The 23,102-nt window shown below is 44.5% G+C and overlaps 1 protein-coding gene across 1 annotated transcript in view; it reads right to left on the bottom strand.

Annotated features, from left to right (window-relative positions):
• The window catches only part of LOC310771269 (cadherin-20-like), a gene marked incomplete at its 5' end in the record, with an annotated part of 44,354 nt that overhangs the window by 5,313 nt on the left and 15,939 nt on the right, over positions 1-23,102 (bottom strand). Inside the window, 6 exons of the mRNA XM_083631897.1 lie at positions 879-1,130; positions 4,136-4,253; positions 4,842-4,963; positions 10,351-10,487; positions 18,239-18,492; positions 19,484-19,671. Of these exons, the coding sequence (XP_083488023.1) occupies positions 879-1,130; positions 4,136-4,253; positions 4,842-4,963; positions 10,351-10,487; positions 18,239-18,492; positions 19,484-19,671 (1,071 nt within the window). The remainder of the gene's footprint in view (positions 1-878; positions 1,131-4,135; positions 4,254-4,841; positions 4,964-10,350; positions 10,488-18,238; positions 18,493-19,483; positions 19,672-23,102) is intronic.

The raw sequence follows: 23,102 nt of genomic DNA, 5'->3' as shown, positions 1-23,102 counted from the left end.
GCTTAAATAGGGTAAGTGGTAGATCGAAATAATGTTTCTCTTAATACAACATGCAATTGTGGAACATTTCAATATTGGACAAAATAAAATCGCGAAATCAAAACACAACCCAACCCTATGTGAAACATATATGTAATCCTGGTGGTATATATATCCCTCACAGATTTAACGTGATTTAGATGAGTGACAGCCGTAACACGGTTCTACTGTGACTTCCTACTGTGATGTTGCTCCAATAAGACTTGGCTTACTTCACATTTAGTTTTACAATAAAAACACATTTCTGCAATGACTTTACATAATCTAGGCTATATTTATGTGCATCATCCTACCTGTGCATCAGGGGAGAGAAAACGATATCATTCATTTCACCAATCTAATCTCATCATGACATAGGGATAGGCTATATTTTTCTAGCCAATGCGTTTAGAACATTCTTTTCACTTTGATCTTGGTTTGAGAAGCATAATATTATGGAATAATAGCCTATATATGGAGACAGACAGACGGGGATGAAAGGGAGGGGGTGAGCTCAGAGCGCTTGGCTTTTCTGACCGGACTGGATCGCTCCGTGGAATTGGAGCTTAAAAGGGAAGCTTGTGATTTGTTTACTGCACTTCTCCAATGACCAGATTGTGCATAATTGTACGCTTAAAATGCGTGGTTATAATGATTAAGGCCGCCTGTAGCGCCGACACCAAAATATCGAATGGGCTGGTCCACGCCAACTAATCTGCGCTGCGCCGGGCGCTGGGCGCAGCTTATAGGCCAATCCAACGATAGAGCCCATGAGGTTTTAGCCAGAGAGCAACAATATATTTGGTGCTGGCTCCTCTCTCCCCAGCTGCCATCAGAATGAAGACATTGCAGTAGCTCACCCAGCAGGACGAAGATGCAGGCCAGGATGGCGATCAGGGCTCCTCTGCTGAGGCTGGCAGGCAGGCTATAGGCTTGGGCGCTGCAGGACATGACGTCCCCATGCTGGTCACAGCTGCACACACGCACGGTCAGTGTGCTGGAGCTGCTCTGCACCGGGGGCTCCCTGTCAGAGATGACCAAGGGCAGGTAATAGACGGGCTGCTCCTGCTGGGACCAGCCCCCACGCTGCGTCAGGATCCACGCCGTGTTGTCTGGAGGAACGCACGGTTCAAGCAGAGGTTAGCTTTGTTTTTAGAGGGATAGTTCACATGTTTTAAAGTCTAGCCCTATTTTGCTACTTACCAATGTGGATTGGTAGAGTTCTTTCTCAGCACATTCCATGCTGTTTCTCATAGTAGCTCTGGAAAGTTGGGCAAAAACGATTCCACGGTCAATGAGGTCATGCTCCTGTATGTACCAGCTGACTGAAGCTCACAGAATTTAACTTTGTGTGCACTGTGGATGAAATTTTAGTGAGCCTCAGTCAGCTTGTACATACAGGAGCATGACCCCATTGACCTTGCATTCATTTTTGCCCTACTTCCCAGAGCTACTATGAGGAACAGCATGGAGGTAGAAGTTGGACTGTCTACCTTGGCTGTCTCTCAGGGTGAAGTTGGACTGTCTAGCTTGGTTGTCTCTCAGGGTGAAGTTGGGGGAGACTGTCTACGTCTCTCAGGGTGAAGTTGGGGGGACTGTCTACCTTGGTTGTCTCTCAGGGTGAAGTTGGGGGGACTGTCTACTAGGCATGGGTCGATTTCCGGTTTTACCGGTTCGGTTCGGTATACGAGCCCAAACCGGTTTGATCACGTGCGAACCGAAAAAAGAAAAAAAAAACGTTTTTTTTTTTTTTTTTTTTTTTTTTGCCAGTCCATTCTGATTGCACTATTGTTCATATTAGCCTCTTCTCAAGTTGCACTAGTAGGCAAAAGTCTTATTTTGTTTATTATGTTGATGTTTGAAGAAAAGTTAAGCTGAATAGTTATGAGAAATAAAAACAGTGTGTTGTTACAGTTAAAAGGTTCTGCTTATTTGTATTCAGTGTTCGTGCTGGTTGGCAGCATACCAGCTTAGAGGTGCATTATCGCCACCAACTGCAGCCGCTTTGATACGTTTTTTGGGGGAATATCGAACCGGTTTCAAAATGTTCAAACCGACCCATGCCTAGGCCCTATATTGTGTGAATTTGTGAGTTTTGAAGTTTATAAGGCAGCTCAGCTGTAAGCCAATCCATTCTGATTGCACTGCTTGTGTTTTTATTAGCCTTTTCTCAAGTTGCACTATAGGCAGAAGTCTTATTTCATTTATTATTTTGATGTTTAGAAGAAAAGTTGAGCTGAATAGTTATGAGAAATAAATACAGGGTGTGTTTGTTATACGGGTGTCCTGCTTCTTTTTATTCAGTATCATTGCTGGTTGACAATACCAGCTTAGAGGTGTATTATCGCTATCAGGTGGACTGAAGTTGCACTACAGACAGTTATGGGCCACACTCGGGAGCCCTGCTTAAAAAAAAAAAAAAAAAAGAAAGAAAGAAAAGAAAATCTTTTTAATTACAAAGAAAATCGGTATACCGGTTCGATCCGGTTTAGACGGCAATATCGAACCGGTTTTAAAATTTTCAAACCGACCCAGCCCTACTGTCTACCTTGGTTGTCTCTCAGGGTGAAGTTGGGGGGACTGTCTACCTTGGTTGTCTCTCAGGGTGAAGTTGGGGGGACTGTCTACCTTGGTTGTCTCTCAGGGTGAAGTTGGGGGGACTGTCTATCTTGGTTGTCTCTCAGGGTGAAGTTGGGGGGGGGGGCTGTTTACCTTGGTTGTCTCTCAGGGTGAAGTTGGACTGTCTAGCTTGGTTGTCTCTCAGGGTGAAGTTGGACTGTCTAGCTTGGTTGTCTCTCAGGGTGAAGTTGGGGGAGACTGTCTACGTCTCTCAGGGTGAAGTTGGGGGGACTGTCTACCTTGGTTGTCTCTCAGGGTGAAGTTGGCCTGTCTACCTTGGTTGTCTCTCAGGGTGAAGTTGGAGGGATTGTCTACCTTGGCTGTCTCTCAGGGTGAAGTTGGGGGACTGTCTACCTTGGTTGTCTGTCAGGGTGAAGTTGGGAGGATTGTCTACCTTGGTTGTCTCTCAGGGTGAAGTTGGGGGACTATCTACCTTGGTTGTCTCTCAGGGTGAAGTTGGGGGGGCTGTCTATCTTGGTTGTCTCTCAGGGTGAAGTTGAGGGGGGGGACTGTCTACCTTGGTTGTCTCCCAGGGTGAAGTTAAGGGACTGTCTACGTTGGTTGTCTCCCAGGGTGAAGTTGTGTGGGACTGTCTACCTTGGTTGTCTCTCAGGGTGAAGTTGGGGGGCACTGTCTACCTTGGTTGTCTCTCAGGGTGAAGTTGTGTGCGACTGTCTACCTTGGTTGTCTCTCAGGGTGAAGTTGGGGGACTGTCTACCTTGGTTGTCTCTCAGGGTGAAGTTGGTTGGACTGTCTGCTTTGGTTGTCTCTCAGGGTGAAGTTGGGGGATTGTCTACCTTGGTTTCACGGTGAAGTTAGGCTGTCTAGCTTGGTTGTCTGTCACAGTGAAGTTGGGGGACTGTCTACCTTCGTTGTCTGTCTGTCAGAGGATAGTTGGGCTGTCTACCTTGGTTGTCTCTCAGGTTTAGGTTTGGGGGACTGTCTACCTTGGTTGTCTCTCAGGTTTAGGTTTGGGGGACTGTCTACCTTGGTTGTCTCTCAGGTTTAGGTTTGGGGGACTGTCTACCTTGGTTGTCTCTCAGGGTGAAGTTTTGGGGACTGTCTACCTTGGTTGTCTCTCAGGGTGAAGTTGGGGGATTGTCTACCTTGGTTGTCTCTCAGGGTGAAGTTAAGGGACTGTCTACCTTGGTTGTCTCTCAGGGTGAAGTTTTGGGGACTGTCTACCTTGGTTGTCTCTCAGGGTGAAGTTGGGGGATTGTCTACCTTGGTTGTCTCTCAGGGTGAAGTTAAGGGACTGTCTACCTTGGTTGTCTCTCAGGGTGAAGTTTTGGGGACTGTCTACCTTGGTTGTCTCTCAGGGTGAAGTTGGGGGATTGTCTACCTTGGTTGTCTCTCAGGGTGAAGTTAAGGGACTGTCTACCTTGGTTGTCTCTCAGGGTGAAGTTAAGGGGCTGTCTACCTTCGTTGTCTCTCAGGGTGAAGTTGGGGGATTGTCTACCTTGGTTGTCTCTCAGGGTGAAGTTAAGGGGCTGTCTACCTTCGTTGTCTCTCAGGGTGAAGTTGGGGTTGTTGACGGCATCTGGGGCCAGGCTGTAGTAGAAGTGTTGTCCGCCCAGTGGCTCATCTGGATCCACCGCCGTCACCGTCTGGATCAGCTGGATAACAGCCAGGGGGACAGGATGAGTTCACACATTGCATTCAACCATTTTGGAGAAACAAAAATGACTTCCTAAACTTAGTCAATACTCAGTCAAAAACAAAAACATAGCTGCTGTATATACTTTTGAAAACAATATTATTTTGCGAGCAAAGGTTATAACATGTCATCATAACAATAAAATAGACCCATCTAAACTTTACTCTTACATTTTGGGATGGATTTATTTTGTAAGTAAACTTTTCAAAATTGCCCTCGAAGGATTTCATGTTATTCCTTTGTCATTTGTACAATTTGGGGAGTTTATTCTAAATTTGTGTAGCCGAGAAAGTCTTCGCCAGAGCAAGAAAGAAGAAGCTATCTGGTGTTGCACCACACTGACAATGAATGGGACTTGATTTTTCTAAGATGTTGCTACATTTTCTGGTTTAGGAGTGTTAAGATTATTATTAAATAAAGTATAATAAGTTGCTCTGAATGATAGTGTCACTCAAATACCTAAAATGTCTTACTGTAACTGTAATCGTAACCCTCTCTATGCTGTGATGCAAAACGTTGTAAGTAAAGCCGTTTTGAGCCTCCTCACCTGTCCTGCCTTGGCGTTTTCACACACATAAGCCTCGAAGTACTGCGTCAGCGAGGGGGGATTATCGTTCACATCCAGGACCTTCACCGCCACTGACACGCTCGTGATCTGCGTGGGGTTATCTGTGAGCACACACACACACACACACACACACACACACACACACACACACACACACACACACACACACACACACACACACACACACACACACACACACACACACACACACACACACACACACACAGGTCAGAAGGCACCAGATCAAGGTTGCCACCTTCTTAAACATCAAATTCGAGGACTTTTCAAGGACTTTCTGGGCCCAATTCCCTCAAATTCAAGGACATATGTGACAAAATCAGTCACAAACCGTTTGTATAGAAACATGATTTTATGAGAAATATTGATTTTGGCTGTTTTGGGGTTTCACCAGATTTTAGTAAAATAAAGCCTGGGCTTTCATTCTGTGTAAAGAGTATTGTGAAAATTGAGCAGTAAATATAGTTTTGAAGCTCATAGGGTGACAAGCAGAACTACCTTACTTTGTCAAACCTTTTTCTCAAAAACATAGTTTGGAAACAGTCAAGACATAACGGGATGCATCTCACTCAGCCGCCGCCGCAGCCCTCATCGTCATCGTCCCAGCCACCTGTCGTCACTCTGGACCATCTACACACTACTCCCTCGCCTGCCTGATGCCTTCCCCCCTTCCCCGACCTCATCATCACCACCGACCCCTATCCTCCCCTCCTCTCTTCCCGGTCGATGCCACCAATGCAGACACATGATCCCTCAGATCACCCTCGTGGAACTCCTGATGACTTTCCCCCTTTTCACCTAGCTAATCGTCCTGGCCACCTGTCGTCACTCTGGCCCATCTACCCACTACTCCCTCGCCTGCCTGACACCCTCCCCCCCTTCACCTGGCCTCATCATCACCACCGACCCATCCGACCCATCTCTCCTCTTGGTCGATGTCACCAATGCGGACTCATGGATCCCTCAGATCACCCTCATGGAACTCCCAATCTTTTTACCCCTTTTTCACCTAGCTAATTAGCTAGTATTCCCTGAACTTACGAACACTTAAAGCATCGGTGCTCTCCATCACTGATCGAGGGTTGCCGGTAGGGTAGAATAGCTTAGGTTAGGCGATAGATTAGCTACAGCCTAACTGTAGGCTGTAGACCTGTTATAGTGTTCAGGCTAAAATCAGACTAGAGCAGAATAGGACAGGCCAGACTAGGCTGTAGACTAGCTAGATTCCCTGTGTTCTAGTTAGTTCCGGTTAATGTCTAGAGTAGTCAGATTTTCTCCCCCCTTTTCCTGCTCTCTCCTCTCTCACACTCTAAAGCATGCCACTCATTCTACTCTAAAGCATGGTATCCCCTCCTTTCCCTGTTCACATACTCTCTCATACTCCCCCTGCTCTCCCTCCCCACCTCCTCCCCTTCCTGAACTCTCCCTCCCACTATTCTAAAGCATGGCATCCATTCCATTCTAAAGCATGGCACCCATTCTATTTCTCTTTCCCCCTTCCCCTGCTCCTTCCCCACCTCTCATTCCCTGTTCTCTCCTCCCCCACATTTCCCATTCCCTCCCCACCTCCTCCCTTTCGATGCTCTCTCCTCCCCCACATCCCTCCACTCTCCCCCCCTCCTGCTCTCTCCTCTTTCCCCCTTCCCCTGCTCGTTCCCCACCTCCTCTACTCCCCAACATTTCCCATTCCCTCCCCACCTCATCACTTTCCTGCTCTCTCCTCCCCCACATCTCCCCGCTCTCCCTCTCCCCTCCCCTGCTCTCTCCTCTGCTCTCTCCTATATTTCTATATTTTCTATATTTCTCTATCAATTGTTCAATGTGTTATCATTACTACTGTAATTTGCTACTGTTGTGTCAGCTAGAATTAGCTAGACAGATTTTCTGTGAAGCCCTCTGCGACATGCTTGTGAATTAGGGCTATACAAATAAACTTGACTTGACTTGACTCCATCTTTGGAGGACAAAGATAATTTCGATATCACCAGAAAGCTTACACTCTCCTCTTTGCAACAGTATAAAACTCAAAATGTGTTTCGGGGTCAATGTGACTGATTTTGTCAGAGCAGGTCACATATAGTTTGGATAGTTTGAGACACAGCTCAAGGTTAATTACTGTTACTGTTGCTGAACACTGATAATTTTTATAATGAGAACTAGCAGCTTTACAGAAGCTCACAGACAACAATTAAAGAGAGAGAGAGGCTTGAATGTGTCACTTCTCAACTGTGCTACACACTAAGTAAAAACAAAAGAGATATCAAAAGAAGTTCAATTTCTATTCTTGCACAAAATATATAAATTCAAGCACTTTTAATGACCCATGTCTATTTTCAAAAAATGTCAAGGCCCTGCTTTTTTTCTACAATTCACAAACGTTTCAGGATTTTAAGGAGCCTTGGGGACCCTGGCAGATCCAGAGACAGACTGGATGGATGCTTTGTCTGTGCCTCTCTCCATCTTCCCCTGGTTTACAGTGAGCCTGCAGCACGTTACGCCTCTCCCCCGCTAACATTACAATTCATTTATTCTCCATTACCAATCAGCAATTTGCATACCTTAACCAGCTGTGTAATAGGCAATAGAAACGCAATTAGTGGGCAGTAACTACTTTCTCAGGTTTCATCAAATGGTCAATCAATCAATAGCCTGACTTTGGCTCTGTAGGTCGAAGCGGCATGCAGCGCTGCTTTTCTGCCTGCGTCGGCATGTGTGCACATGGAGCTGTGTGTGTGTGTGTGTGTGTGTGTGTGTTTATAGAATTAGTGTGTGGTACTGTATATCTGGGAGTGGGAAATATCAAAAATCAAGTAGAAGCGCAGTTACTTTGCTGAAGTTTGACTTGGGTAACAGTAAAATTACTGGTGTGAAAAGTGTGAAAGTAAAATGTAGGTTACAGACAGAGAGTTTTCAATATTTTAGCAAAGGAGGAACTGAAATGTTGTTGCTTAAGATTTGCTGTTTGAATACAGAAATTGGGCTAAACAGCAGAATGCCATGTTCAGGAGTCACCACTCTGATAAGATGCTTGCATCCACTTGCAATTTGGAAACGGAAGTAGGCTACTTCATATTGTGAATTTCGATTCGATTGTGAAAGCCTAGTAAAACGTGACCCATTTAAAATGTACGCTACTCAGAGTGAGGGTAACTTATTTACAAAAGCTGTAGGCAACCATAGATCGTAAAATGCTAAAAAGATGAGAGGAGAGACAGAGAGTTTAAACTAGGTCCTTTTAGTTACAAAATATAACAAAATATACTGCATAATTATGATTGTCTTGTTTCTGAACTGGTTGGATGCTTACAGAGCGCATTGCACTAGAATTTGTAATTTGCAATGGACGTGATTTGAAATGAAGCGAACACCAAAAAAACTTGGAAAAGTACCGTACCAAAAACCTACAGTTCACTATTCGATTAGGGGTCATCCCTATGTTCCCCGGGTCCTATGTTCCCCGGGTCCTGTGTTCCCCGTTTTTGTGGGACCGGGGAACATAGAACCCTTTCTATGAAAAAGGGTCCTATGTTCCCCGCTTTTCCCAAATAGGGTCCTATGTTCCCCGCTATGTTCCCTGGTCCGATGTGTCTCCCGAAATGCCAAAAACAGCCTACCTCATATGATCGCGTGATTCAATCAAAAGACAACACTCTCCGTAACATTTGGAAAGGGCCTGCCGACTAGGTCATTTTTTTCCCACCATCATTTCTGAGTTCTGTCTCGGGGATTACCAGGCCTTTTTTTAATATGTGAGTGTTGTCTGCGCCTTCATCCCTATTACGACATGCCTCTATGGGGCGGAGCACATGAGCGGGCCTTTAAACCTAAGAAATAGTATTTTTCTCCTCTTAGCCTACATGTGTTAATGCTTGTAAGCCCCGCTGTTGCGGGCATGTAGGCTATGTTAAAGCATACAATGTCAAGCTTTATTGGGTTTAATGTGCTCCGCCCCATAGAGGCATGTCGTAATAGGGATGAAGGCGCAGACAACACACATAATATTTAAAAAAGGGAACATAGGACCCTATTTGGGAAAAGCGGGGAACATAGGACCCTTTTTCATAGAAAGGGTTCTATGTTCCCCGGTCCCACAAAAACGGGGAACATAGGACCCGGGGAATATAGGACCCGGGGAACATAGGTATGCTCCCATTCGATTACACTAATGTGGGTAAATTACTTCCTCCATGGTGAGTGAGTGAACAAAATAATGGTTTATTTGGTTCTTAGGTTATTTTTAGATTATTTTAATGTTGCCTATTTGATACAATGAATCAATCAACTTTGAACTAATTGTATCTCCTCTCTTATTTCTCAGTTTCTCTATCACTTGTTTCTCTGTGTGTTCGTCTGTCCCTGTCCCACCTCTGCCCTCTCTGTTGTTTCCCTCCTATGTTTAATTAGCTACGGTGCGGGATGTTATTTAATTAGTCATTAATTAAATTACCCTCTCCCTTTTAGGTGTGTCTAGCAAAGAGACAAACAAATCAAGGTGACTTTCTGGGCCCACAGTGCTACCAGCTGTGTGCAGGTCCTCAGGACATTTACTGCTCCACATTCCATGCAACTTCCGTCCCAAAAAAGAGTCAGTTTTGTATTTGTGTGAGCATAATGTGTTATTTATACATCTGGTACTATTTCAGGTCTTTTCTCAGAATGGGCAAACTTCATATCTCAGTTGTATAGGTTATGTATTAACCAGGTACTTTATTGATTTTACTGGAGTAGGTAATTGTACTTTTACTTGAGTATACAGTAGATTGGCTAAACGCAAGCCACTAGTAGCAGTAGGACCACGTAACAGTATTTTATTCTATTTTGTATTATTTTATTTTTTAATGTTCCTTTTTAAACTTATGTAGGCCGTGCTAGGCTACTGCCTTTTTAATTAGATGTATTTATTTATTGCAGGATACTGTACGATACTATATTGCACTTTATGCATAGCACTTTATGTCTTTTACTCTCTTGTGTCTTTTATTGTCCCCCCCCCCTTTTTTTTATATTTCCCCCCCGATTTTTTATCCCATTTTTATCCCCCTTTAGTGCTAATTTAATTTATTTATCCTAGTTGCTGCTCCACCCTCTGCCGATCTGGGGAGAGCCGAAACTGGCTCCATGCTTCCTCCGAGACATGGGCAGTTAGCCAGCCGCTTCTTTTCACCTGACAGGGGAAGCTTCACCGGTAGGACATAGCACGTGGGAGGTTCACGCTATTCCAACCAGTTCCCCTCCGTCCGAACAGGCGCCCTTAACGACCAGAGGAGGAACCACCTTTCCCCCACCCCCTTGCACAGTGTATAGACATATCCCATTTCATTTCACTGCATGTTTTACTCTGTATTTCTGTGCAAGTGACAAATAAAGTATCCTTGATCCCTTGATTTTCAGTACTCTACCCACCACTGCTATCATTGTTATGATCATGAGCATGTGTGTGTGTGCGCGCGCGTGTGTATATATGACGTACTCATCTCCATGGCGAGGACAGTGATGTTATGCCAGGCAATCTCCTCGCGGTCCAGCGCCCTCAGCGTCATCAGCGACCCCGAAGTGATTTCGATGTAGAAGTACTTCCCAGGGTCACTGGACCTCTCGATGGAATACCTGGTGACACAAAAGATGCTCTGTGTTCAATATCACAGATTCCCATGAATAGAGTGTGTGTTGTGGAGCTTCTAATCCTGGCTCAGGGTGGCGTACACACAGACATGTGTATCTGTGTGATAAGGCCAGAGATGGGAAAAGTACTGACATTCTGTACTTGAGTAGAAGTACAGTTACTTGTGTAAAAAACTACTCTGGTAAAAGTAGAAGTACTGATTCAATTATTTTACTCAAGTAAAAGTAAAAAAGTACAGGCTCTGAAATGTACCCAACGAGTAAAAGTAAAAGTATTTTTACCGTATCTTTCTGAATGACTGAACCTCACATCATAGAATATAATTTGAGGATAAAAGATCCCCTACAAATGTTTTACACATCTTAAAACTCTACTTTAAATAGTGTGCTATGGTTTTTCCACACAAAAAACCCCCATTAAAATCATATCTAGTCCTCCCTCATTAATATGTCCATGATATATGAATGTGCAAATAGTTAGACAAGTTTAACTGCTGGATACAAGGTGTCCCTTACAAAGTGCAGAATCACAATACTCAAGACTGATATGATACTGATACCTAATGGATAAGGAACTGAATGTCCACAGGTTGATCACATTCACAAATTCAAGGTTTATTATTAAGACAGAACTGTCTCTGGTGTTAGAACACCACCATATTCCATATTAGCTGAATGTTGACAGTGCACAAACTGAATGTACAGTATGTGTTAGAACAACACCATAAGGGGCCATGCGGTTATTTAAAAAAGAACGCTAACTCTGGAAGCAGCGAGATGAAAATCCTCCTCTCCTGGGAGAAGACTCGAGGTGGGAGGAGTGAAGAGGAGCAAGGCGCTTTTCCTGTTAAACTTTCCTCAGCTTTCAGCGCCCAGAGCGCTGCGCTAAAAAAAACACCACCAGCTTTTAAACGCGATGAAATGCTTCTTGAAAGAGATGCGCACTAAGCGCGTACTTATAGAGAATGAATTGCAAAAAGACGAGCGCTAATAAGTGCTGGCTGTCTGCACGGCTCCTAATGTCTGCGTGTGTCTCCCCTCAGAGAAAATCCGTGTTTCTCTTCTTTGTGCTTCTTTGTCCACGCCCTGGAGGAGTGCCAAGTCATACTATTGGCGGAGCTGGAATGAGCTTTTATCAGCAGCGCTGGGAAACTCGTCTATATACTTCTGCTCCGTTCTCCCGTTTCTACTCGTTTTTAAATTACATTCTCGTGCATTTAAACAAAAGTAACGAACCTGTTTTGAAAATGTACACAAGTAAAAGTACAGATACTTGTGTTAAAATGTAACGAGTAAAAGTAAAAAGTCGTCAGAAAATTAAATACTCAAGTAAAGTACAGATACTCGAAAAATCTACTTAAGTACAGTAACGAAGTATTTGTACTTCGTTACTTCCCATCTCTGGATAAGGCGGCTGGCTGGCAGGCAGGTAGGTTTTGAAGGCACAATAAGAAGAAGTGGCTCATCCTCGGTCGTGACAAGGACCCTAAAAAAGAAGGATAAGACATCAAATCTCACGTCACAGCGTTCAAGTTTTGCATTTGGGGCCAGTTCTATTGAAGTGAATGGGGCGGGCAGGGTAAGTCCCACTATAAACCATCATATCTGTGATGTTTCACCTTTGATTGGAAAATGCTAAAGACAAGACAATTAAAGACAATTATGTGATGTTGACTGATGTTTCTTTTTATGTGAATGTGCACATTTGTTTTCCTTATTATTGGTCTCCAAACAGATCATGGCTCTGTGCAGCAGCTGCATATAGCTCAACTCAAGCCCCTGTTTGGGTCAAAATAGAGCTAGATTAGTGACAGTAACTACATCATACATGACCGAAAGGGGCATCAGTCATGTAATGTGTTTTCTTTAATCTGGTGGAAGCATTTTTCAAACCAAGATGAAACAATACACGATGGTTTATAGTGACTTACCCTGCCCACCTCAATAGAACTGTCCCCCAAGTCTGGCCGCAATGTGAGATTCGAAGTCTGTGAGTGTTGTTTTATCCTTCTCTTTTAGGGTCCTTGGGTCGTGATAAGGCTCAATCAGAGTATCTGGTCCCTGTGTCAAGCCGGCACAGCCGACGCAGCGTGCCATGCTGGCTCCTCTCCTGCCACCAGGGGCCGCTCTCCCTCTGAGAACCACACACAGACAGGCAGACACACAGCGCACTGCACAGAAAGCTGTTTGTAGAACCATGACATCCCAGGCCTACTGTATATAGGCCCTTTTCACAGCAACCGTTTTGAGTTGGTACAGCAGGAAGTAACCAATACATTAATGAAGGCCCTGGCACTGGAACACCTAGAGGGAATGCAACAATCATTAATGGTATTGGTTACACCTGCTTTACTTCCTGCTTTACCACCTCAAAGTGGTTGCTGTGAAAAGGTGCTATCAATGGCAGCCAACTCTACACTCTGTTTCTGAGCTGGTAAAGGTGTGTGTGTGTGTGTGTGTGTGTGTGTGTGTGTGTGTGTGTGTGTGTGTGTGTGTGTGTGTGTGTGTGTGTGTGTGTGTGTGTGTGTGTGTGTGTGTGTGTGTGTGTGTGTGTGTGTGTGTGTGTGTGTGTGTGTGTGTGTGTGTGTGTGTGTGTGTGTGTTGTTTGCAGAGAGTGTGTGTTTTGGGAACAGACCTATTCATGACTGGCACATCCACTGCCCCCAAAGGATCTCCTTGAGGATCGCTATTAATACCACTCCTCCACAAACAAGAGGGCTGCTACGTGTGTGTGTGTGTGTGTGTGTGTGTGTGTGTGTGTGTGTGTGTGTGTATGTGTGTGTGTGTGTGTGTGTGTGTGTGTGTGTGTGTGTGTGTGTGTGTGTGTGTGTGTGTGTGAAATGTCCGATATTGACTTACAGGTAATTTTCAGGTACGCATGTGGGAAAACGGCTTAAGACATACAGTATAGCAGGTGAATACTGTCTGTGTGTGTGTGTGGGTTTGCTTATGTCTGCCAGCCACACTCTCAGAGGAGGGCAGATCATGTAAAATGGAAATGAGACAGAAATACAGAGAGGGAGAGAGACAGCTAGAGAGAGGCAGGGAGGGAGAGAGAGAGGGAGGGAGACAGCTAGAGAGAGGCAGGGAGGGAGAGAGACAGCTAGAGAGAGGCAGGGAGGGAGAGAGAGAGGGAGGGAGAGAGACAGCTAGAGAGAGGCAGGGAGGGAGAGAGACAGCTAGAGAGAGGCAGGGAGGGAGAGAGAGAGGGAGGGAGACAGCTAGAGAGAGGCAGGGAGGGAGAGAGACAGCTAGAGAGAGGCAGGGAGGGAGAGAGAGAGGGAGGGAGAGAGACAGCTAGAGAGAGGCAGGGAGGGAGAGAGAGAGACAGCTAGAGAGAGGCAGGGAGGGAGAGAGAGAGGGAGAGAGAGAGACAGCTAGAGAGAGGCAGGGAGGGAGAGAGAGAGGGAGGGAGAGAGAAGGCTAGAGAGAGGGCGGGAGAGAGAGAGAGAGGGAAGGAGGGAGATGGAGAGAGGTCTGCTGTATGGTTTTCTCTCCTCAGGTCACCTCCTGCTTGTTGTTCTTATCTGTCTGTACTGTGATGATGTTAGCTGCAGTCTCTGCTCACCGTCCATTAGCAGATCGCTCTACACTGACTGGCCTGTGTATTTGTAAACTAGTACAGCTTTTTTTTTTCATATCCTAATTTAGTCCATTAGAGCCACGGACCCCAATTTGAAGAGATGTCTCTCTGACCCAAATCTGAGAATATTTTTTATTATTAGATATGATTTGTCCAGAATCGCATCACTGTCTGTTTTGCAGGTATCAACCTACTGTCTGACCAAAATGCTCATTCTTCTACATTCTCTAATTGTGTTAACTTCTTGTAAATGAGTGATGCTGATTACATTTTCTGGTGGACCACGTGGAACCCCCTCACGGACCCCCGGTGGTCCCCAGGCTCCATGTTGAGAAGCGCCGCTGTATGTGATGCTATGTAAAGCCTTTTGAAGACAAGCTTGTGATAAAGGTCGCTAATAAAATAAACAAGACACGACTAGTTTATAAAGAGTGTGATAGTCTCTGAGGGTGATGGGATGTTGCTCCCAGACAGAACTTAATTAGGCTATCTGCAGTTACGATAACGAAACAAAAGGACATAATGCTGATTTATTTTTTAAAGGTGCCTCGTTATCTTCCGGCGGTTAGTTCTGTTGCTTCTCCATCAGAAGCTTCCACTCCAAACTGGCAATGACACCGAGCAATTGTGATGTCATCGGTGGTGTGTGTGACATAGTTGATGCAGTGTCTTTTATGTGCGTGCACACGCACACACACACAGGTACAAGATACAAGATACTTTATTAACAGTACAGTACATCATCTACATCCATATTGTGTAGTGTGTAGCCAACATACGTTTACATCATCTACATCCATATTGTGTAGTGTGTTGCCTACATACGTTTACATCATCTACATCCATATTGTGTAGTGTGTTGCCTACATACGTTTACATCATCTACATCCATATTGTGTAGTGTGTAGCCAACATACGTTTACATAATCTACATCGATGTGTAGTGTGTAGCCGACATACGTTAAAATCTACATCGTGTAGTGTGTAGTGTGTAGCCAACATACGTTTACATCATCTACATCCATATTGTGTAGTGTGTTGCCTACATACGTTTACATAATCTACATCCATATTGTGTAGTGTGTAGCCAACATACGTTGACATCACCTACATCCATATCGTGTGGTGTGTACACATACATCACCTACATCCATATTGTGTAGTGTGTAGCCAACATACGTTGACATCACCTACATCCATATCGTGTGGTGTGTACATACATCACCTACATCCATATCGTGTAGTGTGTAGCCTACATACGTTTAGCCATAACAGAGGCTGTCGTCAGACGGCCAGCTGGGCCGGCTGCAGTGTGACTGCAGCAGCCATTGATTGGCTCACATGATTAATAGGCTAATTAAACGCTTTATGTCTAATTAGATTAAGAGAGGTGCAGTGTGGAGCGTCAAGCCTCCACGCTCTCCACCCGCACCGCAAACATCTGTTCTGTTCCTAATTGAGAGAAGAAGGGAAACTACTGCTAATATCCTGACTAATTGTTGGGTCTTGAGAATGTGCAGGTTATTATCAACATTATTATGTCTGCCCTCCTCATCCTCAGCTCTGTAGTCATTAGTCTTCCCATCATGGCCTTCCTTCTCTTCTCCTCTAGCACAGATGGTGATAAATGGGGGCTGGTGTCTCCTGGCCTGTTGGTTGTCAGTTCTGAGAGCGGACGTTGTGATGCTGCCCCCATCTGGCCATACTCTAACATTACAGCTGCAGCCATATGGGACAGTCCATAGGCTGGGCCTTCTGCCAGGTCGCAATTGCAAATAAGAATAAGAACTCCTGGACGTTCTCCACCTGTGACATCACTTGTTGCTGGTTCTGTTGCTTGTCCCAGCTGGCCACATCACAGGTGCACAGTAAGTTCCATTTCAGGAACAGTGGCCAGCTGCTTTACAAGAACCAGTCTAGATGCTATGTGTGATTTAAAAAATATATGCTTCCACCTTTTTTTTTTTATATACCCTTGCTATATGCATGAGAAATCCATCTTGTCGTGCTGCAAGCTATTGGTTTAACTCTGTCCTAGCAGTGGGCTGGACCAATCAGCATCCAGAGGCAGCTACGGGCGGGATTTAGGTTTGATGACAGAGAGAAGTGAGCCCGTGTTAGACAGTCACCAATCACTTGCAGGTATTTTTTAAATGCACCTGTTCTAGATGACTCTGTGTAACAAACCATCTGGCAGCATCAGTGTTCGTGTTTTTGCGTCTGGTTGTCATACTAGGCCCTTTTCACAGCAACTGCTATGAGGTGGTTAGGCAATGTCAAGACAAACTGGAAATATATTGAGACTCTGAGCAAAATAATAAAAGCTTTCAAAATGGAAATACAAATGTGGATAAATAAATCAAGCAACAGGAGTTCACCGACTGACAGCAAACTGGATGGAACGTCTGCCCTGCTGCACGGACCATTTAAAAGGAAACACGAGTGTCACAGTGAAAGCACTCCGGAAGTGATGAGCACCAGCTAGCAAGCATCGCGCTAGCAGAGCAAACAGAGCTGAGCAAACAAACACCGCGTAACGGCTCGTGCACACCATGAAACGCTCGGCGGCATGCCTCCTGGGAAAGCCTGTATGACGCTGCATCTTGATAGGCTGTCTTGGTCTATTTCCGCGTCTGATTGGTCCATTTCAACCTCGCGCCCCCTGCCGCTGGAACCGCCCAGCGTTTCGCTGTCGCAGACTAGAGGCGGCTTGTCTCCAAGCGGCTTCACGCTCGCGGGGCGGGACTAGGGCGGAACCTTTCGTTAAAGCTACCCAATGACAGCTCTTCCTACACATTTCCTTCCCCCACCCTCCTGTGTACCTCGACCTGAAAACGTTTCTACAGGCTACAGCTCCAAGCTGGAAGCTGGTTTCCACGCCCACAAAATGCTGCGACGAGGCGGAAAAGCGATTTTGCCATTGTAGATGTGCACGAGCCGTAAGCAATACAGTGGCGTCTTTCATGCATGCTAGCAAGCGAAACTGCTGTCTGTCTGACCCACTGAGTCTGACCACAGACTATAGAAAGAGACGCAGGATAGCCAAGCGAATGTGATTGGATGAACGTTTGACGCTAGGCCAATCACAGGCAGAGAGGGTGCCTCCAGCCTTCGCCATCATCCGGAAAAAAAATATTGCAGCCGGTAAGAGGAGGAACATAAAGGGTTAAGAAGACGAGACTTTTCCGTGTGTGATCGCTGCTGCTATTAATGCCACTCTGACCAACTTACGTGGTTCATCAAGTTAACTGTCTTCAGGCGCAAGCTGGGCTATTTATTGACAGTATATTGTTTGTGGGTCGTAACTTTATTTGCACATCTGATGATGTTTGTCTGGGTAAAAGCACAGATAATTGGTGATGATAGAAGGTGCTGGTTATTTGTTTGGAGGTACTTTGATCACAAATCTGGTGAAAACATTTTTATGATAAAAAGTATAAAAATAGTGCAATAATTGCAGATGGTTTTAATTAGTCATGGTTAAAATGGTTGTTTAAAATGACTCAATAAATTTAATAGTGTGTTAAATAAATATGGTTTTAAATAGTGTTAAAATCAAATTAAAATACATTACCACCTGATGCTAAGCTAAAGGATAAAAACTGAGCATTACCTATTTGCATTTAATGTGGGAATACAGTGCTGATGCTTAATGTCTTTGAAATATTTACAGATGCATAATATTTGTCTGTTGCTGTTGCAATAGCATATTTTATATTGTTTCTTTTCTGTTTTCTATTCAAAGGTTTTTCACCTGATAATCTAACTGACTGACTGATAGCTGATAACTGAATGGTTAACTGAAATGTCTACATCTAATGGCTAAAGGAAATGACAAATGGAAAAAAGGAACTGTCAAACTAAACTTCCAAAGTTGCCAAAATAAAAGGTGGAAAAGGAAAAAACTGTCTTTGAGTGGAATCCAGCAAAAGTATTTGGAGTAGATGCATCTGTCTCTTTCAAGTGGGGACACTGCACACAGTCTAAAGATACAACTTTGACAGGCAGGAAGTAAAGCAGCTGTAACCAATAACATTAATGAGGGCCCTGGCAGTGGAACACCTACATGGAATGGAACCATCATTATGGTATTGCTTGCACCTGCTTTACTTCCTGCTTTACCACCTCAAAATAGTTGCTTGCATGTCCTCACCTCACAGTGTTGTTGGCGACGTCGGGGTCCCTGGCGGAGACCGTCTTCAGCACCGTGCCGATCTCGGCATCCTCCGGCAGCTCGATGAGGTAGGCGGGCGAGCCGAACATTGGCGGCTCGTCCACGTCCTCCACGCTCACATGCACAATGGTCACATCCTTGAAGGGTCCGCGGTGCCGCAGAGAGGGCTCCACTTGGATGTTGGCACCCTCCACCTTCAGAGTGTAGCTGGGCTTGCTCTCAAAGTCCAGCGGCTGGTAGGCAAACACAAACCCAGGTCCAAGGATTCAGAGTGAGGCGTTGGTATGAATTCACAGAAAGCAAAGCATAGATGTTTGTAGAGAGGACACGTTTTGCTACAGTAGCCTATGTGCTAACAAAAAAAGACTTATACTCAGTCACCAGCATAACACTTTGGCATTTTAAATGTCCAGAAACTAGGGATATGTACAATTTCATCGTAACATAAATTTGAAACAAAACGTCTGCATTTTGCGTTTCTAACACATTTGCATTTTACGTTTCTACAAACCACGGATAGTAGCTACAATCTCAACGTCAATTTGAAACAAAACGCTGGTTAATTTTAAAACCTCACTGCCTTTCCAACGTTAAACGCAACTAAAACAATTTTAACAACTTGGTTAGGTTTAGGCAAGTAAAACAACTTGGTTACTGGCCACCACGCTATTTCAATAGCAGACCCTAAAATCTATCTATTCTAGATAGTAGTCTCGCTGGCCAGCCTCCCCTCCCTTCCGTGAGAGTCGTCTGGCTGGCTGCACGGAAACAGGCTACTGGGATAAGCCCTCCCCTGCTCTACAGCTGCTCCCAATTGGAGCGACTGTTTCAGTGCTCCCTCCTCCCTGTGTGTCGCTGTAAATATTGCCCTGCCGCCTCAGTGAAAACAACAACGCTAACTAGCTAGCAAGCTAACGGCAGAAACCTACACGCTAGCTCGTTGCTACATGCTGAAAATGGCAAGTTGGATTGTTGGAAACTATTTTCCAAGGGCACTGCCGCTAAGTGCCGCCCATCACAATTCCACAATGGAGACCTGCGCCGCCTTACTCCTCTCGCGGAAGGGAGGGGAGGCTGGCCAGCTAGATAGAAACTTGATCTGCAATGTAATTTTGGTTCCAAAACATTGATGTTCTACATATAATCCGTGGATTTTAGAAACGTACAAAGCCCACATTTTATTCTGGCGACCAGGCTGCTCTCAGAAGCTAAAAGGCTTGGTACCTTTTTGATGGTGATGATGCCGAATAGGTGGGTGGGGTCGGTGCGGATGTCGAAGGTGTCCCGGCCGTCTCCGTCGATGATGCTGTACTTCATCTCAGCGTTGGGCCCGATGTCCCGGTCCTTCGCCCAGATACGACCAACCACCGAGCCCACTGGGGCCGCCTCCGGGACACTCATCTGATACAGTCCTGACAGAGAGAGGGAGGGAGGGGGGGAGAGAGAGAGAGAGAGGTAAGTAAAAGTAATTATAATAAACCCAGAGTTCAAACAATTCTCTGGTCCTCTTAACTTCCATATCCTATGTGGAAACTATGCCCTGTAGGCCAGTGGTTCTCAGGTAGCAACGTCACTGTTGTTTGTCAGATGTGTGACCCCAGAAGGGCAAAGGTTTTTCGTTTTGGTCGTGCTGTGGGGGTAACATTTGTTTGGTCATGCTGTAACTTTGCTGTGGAGGTGCATGTTTGTTTGGTCGTGTTCGTGTTGTAACTTTTGTTTTGTTTTTATTGGACATTGGAAATGGACTGTATTCACTTTGTGCACTAGAGCAATAGACCGTTTAAACTCGACAAAATAAACATTCTAAATTTCCCCCAGCTTACTTCCTGTTGCAGTGTTTGCTAGTACAACTGACAGGACATAGGTTCCAAACTGTTCACTAGCAACACCATTTCGTGAAAACCATCTATAAATGGATGTTTTTTCCCGCAACCGAAGAACACCATTTATCGTTCCTGAACGCAAAACACAACAGATGGTATCATGGTTAACATCAGCAAAGCAAGCGCGTCAACCAGGGCACCTTCGGTTAGACCTCTCAGTAGCTTACAGTAGTAGACTATAACACATTCTGTTATTGTGGTACATTTGGATGCCTGGGGTTTCCCAGACCCCACTTTGAGAACCACTGCTATAGGCTATGAACTGCAAAATGTGTTGATTGGATAGAAAATATGAATGTATAATCCAGGAAAAACTGTTTTAATGGCTAATATTAAATTTTGCTGATTTATTTTTTACTTTCAAATAAGATTTACATAAACAAAGAAACATCAGATCGGCAATATGGTCCCCCTTTTAGGGGGAAAACACAAGCCACTCGCTGTTGACTTCAATGTAAAATAGCGGTACCAAAAAAACATAGAAGAATAACAGCATTCATTTTGTTTATTAATGACCCAAAGACACCATGACATGACAATAATTAGGCCATAGAATGTGCAAGATACACTGGAAATATGACTTTGACCCATCTAAAATCATGTGATGTCACATGTTACATTACAGCCCCAGCAGTCTAGCCTGAACCAACTAGCCTACATAAGTTGCTGACTTCAAATGGAGCTCGTTGACCATGGACACCGGAACTAGGTCACAGACGTGACTCCGCCTCCAGCGTCGGTCGAAACACGAGGTGTGGTATAATGAGCCTATACCACGGCCTGTCGTGAACTATTGCTTAAGGCCATGTCCACACGGAGACGGAAGCTATCTTTTTTTTTTTCGTTTCAGAAAAGTTTTCCATAAACATGGAAACGTTTCAAGAAATGTGTGTATCCACATGAAACCACTGAAACCGCTGTAGAATAACAGAGAAAGACAATCTCGTCAATAATGGCATACAACCTCTAGGGGCGCACAGTCTATAATGTGTATCTCACTGTAGCAGCAGCTTAAACCCTTGGCTTTGCGGGGAGGTTTGCCATGTCGATGAATAAAATGATGAAACCTATACAGGCAAATGCAGAGCTGTCAGCAGGGCTGATGGTCTCCCTGTAGCCTACAATATAGAACGTTAACTATCGGTGACATTCCTGATATCATCCACTTCCATGATCTTTAGACATGTTGCAAACACATCCCAGCGTATTGGCCGCTCCTGCACATCACAGCACAGGCTAAATGATGCAACATAAATATACATTATATAAACTCATGGCATAAATGTGTTTTTATTGGAAAAAGTCGTGTCAAGTAAGCTAAAGTCTTGTTGGAGTGGACACGAGCGGATATCACAGACATCACAGTGCAACCGAGTGTTCCTCAAACCTCTCACTTCCCTATTCACGTTGTATTTACGAGGGCTATATATAGGGCAAGAGAGTATGTTGGTTACACTCAGGGTTTAGATTTCATTTCATTTCATTTTGTCCAATATTAAAATATTCCAGAATTGCATGTTGTATTAAAAATAAATATAATTTCTATCTAACACGTTAAGCCTGATTTTGTTTGTGTTATTGTAAAAATGTAGCCGCCGCTAAGCCTTCTGGGAAATATCCGATGAAGGGAGGGGAGGGGTGGATGGGAAGAGTCAGCTGTGTGGAGCCCTGAGGATGTTGTAGGCTACACGCTGTTCTCCGTGTCCACTTGTTGCTGACGGTGGTAATAGAGGAGCATTATATTTTGCTGCAAGATCCCCACTGCTGTAGCACGAACGTTACTGCCATGATTGTTATTGTTGCTGGTGGAGAGAGGTGGGGCTATGGCGTCATCGTTTCAGGAAAGATGCGTATGGGTTGTAAACACGGAAATGCAAGGGTGGCGTCTTCAGATTTAATCACTCTGGGACCCGTTTTGAAAAATTAGCGTATACGGCCAGAACGTATAGTCCCAGAACGCGGTTCCATCTGGACGAAACGGCTATATGACAAAAAACTTTAGCGGATACACCTAAAGTCGTCTCCGTGTGGACATGGCCTAAATGTTTGATTGCAATGTTACAATGTTACTCATCTCTGTTTACACATTAATCTATTCGGTAACACTTTATAATAATGTTCATTTGTAAGTCATTTATAAGCCTTTAGTTAATGATGAACTAACCATTTAAAAAACATAAATATACATTTGTAGATGATTAATAAATGTTATGTTAACATATACAAATGTGTTGTAAGTCATCTATAAACTTTTAGTAAATGAAGTGTTCCTCACCTGTTGTAAATTATGTGTAAATCATTTACAATTCATTTACAAGGCTTTCTGCATCCCCTAATCTAAAGTGTAAACCATTCATGACACATAAATGTGTTACATACAAGGGGGTAGCTCTGTTTGTCAAAACTGAAGCCAATGCAGAAGTGTCCTCTTTGCCTGCAGGGGGTGAGCCATTGGTTTGTGAACTTCTGTTTTGAAGCCTCAAGTATGGCCTCAGTAAACACTTTCCTAATGTGTTTATGGTCTCAATCGCTAGTTTCAGACTACGTTGAAGTTGCAGACTATGTTTTGGGGTGTGATTGACAGGTCGCTTGTCCACTGATCACACAGCTCGCTGATCACGGACCAATAGCAGGCCGTGCTCTGTGGCAAACCCCTGGACTTGTGTCAAGATCCAAGATGGCAATGGCCAAAATGCCATACGTGAGCTGTCAAAAAACAGAAGTCCACAGACCAATGGGTCGCCCCCTGCAGGCCATTCGAAAGAATGCAGGTTTAAGTGCACTTCCGCATTTTGACAGAGCTACCCTTGTATGTAACACATTTATGTGTGATGAATGGTTTACACTTTAGATTAGGGGATGCAGAAAGCCTTGTAAAGTATTTGTAAATTATTTACACATCATTCATAACAGGTGAGGAACACTTCATTTACTAAAAGTTTATAGATGACTTACAACAC

This window comes from Poromitra crassiceps, assembly GCF_964638095.1.
Source record: "Poromitra crassiceps genome assembly, chromosome: 2".
In the NCBI taxonomy this organism is placed as follows: domain Eukaryota; kingdom Metazoa; phylum Chordata; class Actinopteri; order Beryciformes; family Melamphaidae; genus Poromitra; species Poromitra crassiceps.
This window is presented reverse-complemented; position numbering and strand designations above follow the sequence as displayed.